This window comes from Galeopterus variegatus, unplaced genomic scaffold (assembly GCF_000696425.1).
Source record: "Galeopterus variegatus unplaced genomic scaffold, G_variegatus-3.0.2 Scaffold1372, whole genome shotgun sequence".
NCBI lineage: Eukaryota > Metazoa > Chordata > Mammalia > Dermoptera > Cynocephalidae > Galeopterus > Galeopterus variegatus.
In genome coordinates, this window is record NW_007727483.1 from 15,277 (window position 1) to 21,908 (window position 6,632).

General features: G+C 56.0%; 1 protein-coding gene across 1 annotated transcript; it reads left to right on the forward strand.

The window, feature by feature from the left end:
* The first annotated feature begins 975 nt into the window (after positions 1 to 975).
* LOC103593585 (putative uncharacterized protein CXorf49) lies at positions 976 to 4,633 on the forward strand. The gene is made up of 6 exons (XM_008576601.1): positions 976 to 2,232; positions 2,793 to 2,949; positions 3,468 to 3,544; positions 3,818 to 3,863; positions 4,396 to 4,437; positions 4,542 to 4,633. Exons 1-5 carry the CDS (start codon positions 976 to 978, stop codon positions 4,434 to 4,436), a joined length of 1,578 nt encoding a protein of 525 aa, XP_008574823.1. The 3' UTR covers position 4,437; positions 4,542 to 4,633.
* The last annotated feature ends 1,999 nt before the right edge of the window (positions 4,634 to 6,632 follow it).

Below are 6,632 nucleotides of genomic sequence, written 5' to 3' on the forward strand. Positions count from 1 at the left end.
CGCACCCCCACCCCCACCCCCGGCAGTGAGCAAAAGCACTGGTTCACTCATAGCCTCTCCCACCCTTGGAATGATTAAGCTCTTTAATTTCTGTAAACCTGGCATGTGAACATCGATTCGTGATTTTAGTTTGCATCTTCGGGATCAGCGATGGTGAGCATCTTTTGCGGTGTCGTTGGCCACTGGGGTTCCCACTTCTTTGAATTAACTCGGGTGGGGGATTCTGGGAGAGGTGGGCAAACTCCGACCTGCCAAACCGCCAACACGGCCTGCCAGTAAACTCTCACGGGCCGCAGCCACGCGCGGATTTGGTTACCTGGAGGAATCGAGCACTTGCGGCGGAGACGGCACAGCCCTGAAATCCTAAAACATTTGCTATCTGGCCCTTTACGAAAAAAATACGCCGACCTCTGATTACTGACCGTGGGCATCCTTGCCCATTTTCCTATGGGGTGGTGAGCCTTGCTGTGGAATAGAGGCTCGCAAATCCTTTCTACTCTGTGTGCTTCCCATCCGTCATTACATTTAATCCTCACTAGCCCGAGTTAGGTGCTGTTATTTCTCCCGCTTTACCGATGGGAAACTGAGGCTGAGAGATGTGGCTCTCATTGGAAAGCAGATGCCTGTGGCCAGAGGCGCTGGCGGGACAGGAAGAGGTGGGAAGAGAGCCCCGACACTGGGACACCACCCCCCGACCGGCTGCAGATGGCCCAGCGAAACGACGGACTTCCGTGCCGCCCAAGCGCCCTCGTCCCTATTGGCTAGGGCCTTGAGGGGCAGCCCAACAAGAGACGCGCTGGTTGGTGGCGGGCGGACCAATGAGAAGGCTGCGGCGGGGCGGCCGAGGCGCGAGCCAAAGCCGCGCGGTGTTTGAGGCGATCTCGTGTGGCCCCTGTGGTGACGACGCGCGGCCTGGCTCGCCCGCCCTGAGGAGGCGGCCATCTCTCTTCGACCCAGGCTTCGCGGACCGGCGACATGAGCTCCCCCGACGAGGTGTCTGTTCGGGGAGCCGGTTTCGTCCCTGAGGGCGGGGAGCCGTCCAGCACCTGCCCGGCCAGCCCCACAGCCCCGCAGGGGCCCGGACTAGGCCTTGATTTGGGGGCACCGTGCAGCGGCGAGGGCGAGGGCGGCCTCCCAGACCCCGAGGACTCCGTGTCCGAGGAGGAAGAGCTGGAGGCGGGAGGGCCGGTGCTTTGGGGCCTGAAAGGCCGGCCCGGCTCCCCGGCCGACGAGAAGGGGGACGCTCTGGACTACGCGTCCCACCTTGCTGACGAATCGGCGGCCACCGCGCAGCAGCTGACCGACCGCGGTACCCGGCGCGTCCGGAGACACCTGACCCCAGAAAGCTGCGCCGCTGAAGTGTCCACCATCTGGGCGGACCTAGAGGCAGGCCCCAGTGTTCGAGGCGCGCTTGCCTCCAGCTGTGGAGAAGCGCAGCAGGCTTCTGCCGCCCCTCTCCACCTCGGTGGGCGCGAGGGAGGCCGGGTCTGGGGCAGCCCGAAAAGGGGCACCGAAAGTCGGCTGAACGTCAGCGTGGATCTCCAGCGGCCCTCCGCGGAGGGTCTGCTCGGGCAGCCTTCCGACCCCGAGTCGTCAGATGAGTTCAGTGAGGTACAGCTGATGAGAGTGAGCATTTACCCCAAAGAAGGCGGCCAAGACAAGTCCAGCAGCCCCGAGGAAGCTGGCGACACACCCAGACACTCGAAGTTCCAGATCAGGAAGGATTTCCTTCTCAGGCCGGGCTCTTTCCTGACCTCTGCCCCCCGCGGACTCACTTCGACCATGGAGAGGCAGGCCGTTGGCGAGCTGGACATCTCTTCCCCCAAGAAAATGCCAAGTGTGGTCTTGGGGAAGGGAGGGAGCAGGCCCAGCTACGCAGCAGCACGAGCAGCTGCAGCTGCTGCAGGGGTCCTGCCCTGGGCCACTCCTAAGAGGAAGGTGGCCCAGGAGAAGAAATCCCCAAGGGGTGCCTCAACAGTTGCCCTGGGGAGAGCCTTTCCTTCATGGGGGCAGAGACTCTTGGCAGCTCCCCCGGAGCCAGCCACCTTCCCCCCAATCTCTGGTGTTCCGCTGCTTGGGAGGTCCAAGAGAGACTCCTTGTTCCTTTCGGGACCCAAACAGCCCAAGCACAGCAAGACTGGGAAGAAATCTGCGGTGAGGAGAACAAGGGAGTCCCAGCCTGTGGCCCGAGAAAATAATGACCCAAACAGAGATCCAGTCCCAAAGGTCCAAGTGAGTAGGCCATCCTCCTCCTCTCTCCCCGCCCTTCCCCTTCCCCCAGCACACACATGTTGAGCCGTGCTCCCTCTGTCCCTTGCCCAGGAGTCCTCACTGGGAGCCCACGGTCATCAGGATACCAAATCGTGGTCCTTCAAGTGGGGGCAAACATTAAGAGAGCACCTGGTATGTGCCAGGCACTGTTCTCCACTTTGCCCGTTTCCTGCCTCCTCCCCAGAGAGGGGCTTTGATGGGAAGCAGGACGGGCTGCTTATTTGGGTCGCGCAACCCCTTAAGGTTTGGGCTGCGAAGCTTCGGGTGTCTAGACTCATGGGCCTCCTGATTCCTCCTTCCTAGCTGTTCCCCAAGCCTGCCTTGCAGGGGGCCTGGACTTTCTCAGTACTCTCACTATTGTCCCTGGATCAGCTCTGCCTCCTGGCCTGGGGCTGACTGAGGGAAAGAGAGCCAGTGAGACTAGCCTCCCAGTTTCCCTCCTGGTTCTCCACCTCACCCAAGCCCCTACCCACACCCACACCCACACCCATGCCCAACTCAGTGAGAGATTTTTGTTTCAGTTTCCGACACCCAGTTTGGGGCCGTCTTGCCTGTGCGTGCATCGTGGAGAATTCAGCAGTAGTGGCTACAATGCCCGAGCCCCCCAAGCTCCAGGAAACTCACAGCCCTTGGCCCTGCGCCAGGGAGGCGGCACGCCCAGAGGCCCTGCACCCTTGGGTGAGTCTCGTGGGTTTGATACGAGTGGAGGGGAGAGGGGTCTGGGAGGGAGACCTGTGGCTCTGTCACCTCTGTGGGCTCAGCCTTGCTCCCAGGCTTCCCTGCCAACCAGGCAGCTCTCCCACAGGAAACAGGGTCATTCGTCCTCTGAGTGGGGTTTGTGGGGGTGGGGGTGATTTGTAGCAGTGCCCCAAACCCCAACTCCAGAAGTAGACTTTTGGCAGAACAGAGCGTTTTCTGTTAAGTCCTGTTCAGCCACATTGCTCCCTCCAGGAGCTGGCTTTGTCTGCAGCTCTGCTAGCGTCCAACCCAGAGCCACAGTCCTAGGGAGCCACAGTGGCAGATGGGCTGACACTGGGGAACAGGGAAGGCAGGCCCCAGAGAAAGGGTCTGAGGTGCTGGGCAGAGCAGGGGCAACCTGTTGCCAGCAGAGGGCGATGCTGCCTCACTCTGGGCGCCGCTAGGCCCTTTCCACCTCACAGGGAGGCTTGGAAACTGGATTTTGCGTTCTCTTTCAGGTGACCAGGAGCCACCTGTCCTTCCCCCAAGACCGGAAAGGCAGCAGCAACCACCTGGAGCACAGGGCTGCCCTCGGGTAATGCTTTCTCTGGCTTGTAGAAATGCACGTCCAAAGTAGATGGTGGGATCCGTGTCCAGGTTAAGCTGACTTACGTGTCCTCCCCCCCTTCCCCATCCCGCACCGCACGGAGAGAGGGTACCTCCTTTCCATTGAGGATTCCATGCCAGTCTAGCCACTGAGGTGTGCGATGCAGGGGAGGCAAGGGCGCGGGGGAGAGAGGGAGGGCGAGGAGAGTGGAGGCCAGAATATCACTAATCGTTTCTCTTTCTCTGCTGTCTGCTGGGCTAGTGTCGGGTGCTACAGCAAGAAATAGATGACCTTAAAGAGCAACTCGGTATGACAAAGCCCTGGCTGGGGCAAGGGCAGACCACGGGGTCTTAGTGCAGGTGCCGGGCATGGGGTGGGCTGCAGGTGCAGGTGGCATCACCGGGCGTGGCATCACCGGGCTCGGCATTCCTGTGGGGAGGAGAACCAAGCGGGCCTGGCCCTGGAGCCTTCTGTGCACGTACAAGCTGGGGATGTGCACAAGTGGAAGTGTACTGTCAGAACTCCATGTTCACTTTGCCAACGAGGCCCAGAGATCTCCTTCTCTTGGGACATTTAGAGATACCGCCTTTATTTTCCCTTTAACTGCTGCTTGGTACGTCTTCTCTGGTTTTTGTTGTTGCCGTTTGTTCATTTGCTTATTCGTTTTTTGAAACAGGTTCGCTCAGGTGATGGGTGGGTGAGTCAGTCCCAGCGCTGTTTGGTCAGGGGCTGGAGGGGTTTCAGGTTGCGGAGCTAGGTGGCTCCCCACGGGGGCAGAGGGGAGGATTTCTGTATCCGTATGTCTGGAGTGCCCACCCGGTTGTGCCTCTCTGTTTCAGCGGCCATGCAGTCCCTCGCTGACAAGTTCCAGGCCCTTTGAGGTGAGTGTTACACATACCATACCCCTTCCCACAATCCTGGTTACTTAGGAGGGTTGTGGGCTGGCCCTGGCTTGTGGCCCGTCCCTGACTCTGTTGTTTGACAGGTTGGACCCAGCCTCTTCGTACAAGACAAGCAGCTGGTATCTTTGGAGCCCAGGAGCTGTGGCCAAGCTGGTTCCCTCCGGTTCTTCTTCAGAACAGGGGCTTTCTGTCTTCCCCTGTTTTTGCCCTCTCCCCACCCCAGTTCACAGCAGTTTCAAATTAAAGTACCTCTCATGCTCTGTGGTCTGCCATCTCTCTGGGGGGTGGCGCTGGGGTGGGGTGGGGTGGGGTGGGGAGTTGCTCCAGTTCAGAGTATTTTAAGAACAGTACCCCCCGGCATTCTGTGGTGGGCCTTCTCCCTGCAGGGAGGAGGGCCAGCCTCTGAGCAGGAGCCCTGCACTCAGGCTCACCAGAGTGCCCTGTGTCTAGGTTCTGTGCGGGCTCTGCCTGGCCAGTCGCTTTCCCCTGCAGGCCCTATTCACGTTCCCTTCTAATCTCCTCCTAGTTCCCATTCTTCACCGCTATTCCCCCTCCCCTTCAGCGGGCACTAACGAAACGACCCCCTTCCAGAGCTCCAATCCGTCTTACCTTTCCTCATTTGGCTCACTGTCCCGATTCTCCCCTCTCACCCTTCTTTTTTGTCACTAGCATCCTTGATCTGTCCCGTGGCTTTACGCTGGTGGCCTTTCGTGCATGGTCATTTCAACAGGAATTAAAGAGCACAACTGAGCTCATCTTCCCCCTTGCCAGGCCCAGTCTTCTTTGTGGATTCATTATCTCCCTCTGGTGCCACCATGCACCTGGACAACTCGGCGAGAAACCCACTCATCAACAAGGGAATACCACCAGCATCCCACAACTCTCCTTGATTTTCCCTCCCTGATCGCAATCCATCCATTTCTCCTCCAAGAGGAAACCCACATCCTTACTTTTGTGGTCATCCTTTCCTTGCTTTTCCTTATCGTTTTCTCATTCTAAATATGCATTCTTAAATGATGTAGGTTAGTGTTGCTTGTCATTTCAAGTTACATAAATGGAATCATTAAATATGTCAGTGGTGTTTCTTGCTGCTTTCAAACAATGTTACTTTTTTAAGATTCATGCCTAATATTCTATGTAGGATTACTTTGTACATCTCCACTGTTGAAACAACACTTCATCGTATGAATATACCACCATTTATTGATCTAGGCCTATAAAAGAAATTTGTGTTGTTTCCCTTATTTGGAATTGGATGATTACAACATTGCTACTCATAAACCCTTTTGTGATGCAAGTAAAGGAGTACACCTGGACAACTCGGCGAGAAACCCACTCATCAACAAGGGAATACCACCAGCATCCCACAACTCTCCTTGATTTTCCCTCCCTGATCGCAATCCATCCATTTCTCCTCCAAGAGGAAACCCACATCCTTACTTTTGTGGTCATCCTTTCCTTGCTTTTCCTTATCGTTTTCTCATTCTAAATATGCATTCTTAAATGATGTAGGTTAGTGTTGCTTGTCATTTCAAGTTACATAAATGGAATCATTAAATATGTCAGTGGTGTTTCTTGCTGCTTTCAAACAATGTTACTTTTTTAAGATTCATGCCTAATATTCTATGTAGGATTACTTTGTACATCTCCACTGTTGAAACAACACTTCATCGTATGAATATACCACCATTTATTGATCTAGGCCTATAAAAGAAATTTGTGTTGTTTCCCTTATTTGGAATTGGATGATTACAACATTGCTACTCATAAACCCTTTTGTGATGCAAGTAAAGGAGTACTGAGAGGGACATGTGAGGTGCTAAAACCATCTCTTTAAAAAGCATAGCTGGAGGGGCCGGCCCGTGGCTCACTCGGTAGAGTGCGGTGCTGATAACACCAAGGCCCCGGGTTCGGATCCCATATAGGGATGGCCGGTTTGCTCACTGGCTGAGCGTGGTGCTGACAACACCAAGTCAAGGGTTAAGATCCCCTTACCGGTCATCTTTTAAAAAAAAAAAAAAAAAAGCATAGCTGGAAATGAAAGAGGAAAAGTTAGAAAAAGAAGAGCAACATAAGCTCAAAGAAAGTAGAAGGAATGGGCCGGCCCGGTGGCGCACTGGATAGTGCGCCGCTTGGGAAGCGCGGCGGCGCTCCCGTCCGAGGGTTCGGATCCC

Bases quoted from the DNA above. Each gene is read 5' to 3' on its own strand.
- LOC103593585 (XM_008576601.1), top strand. From the start codon at position 976: ATGAGCTCCCCCGACGAGGTGTCTGTTCGGGGAGCCGGTTTCGTCCCT. The intron at 2,233-2,792 runs GTGAGTAGGCCA...TTTTTGTTTCAG, and splicing joins ATCCAGTCCCAAAGGTCCAA to TTTCCGACACCCAGTTTGGG. The intron at 3,545-3,817 runs GTAATGCTTTCT...CTGCTGGGCTAG, and splicing joins GAGCACAGGGCTGCCCTCGG to TGTCGGGTGCTACAGCAAGA.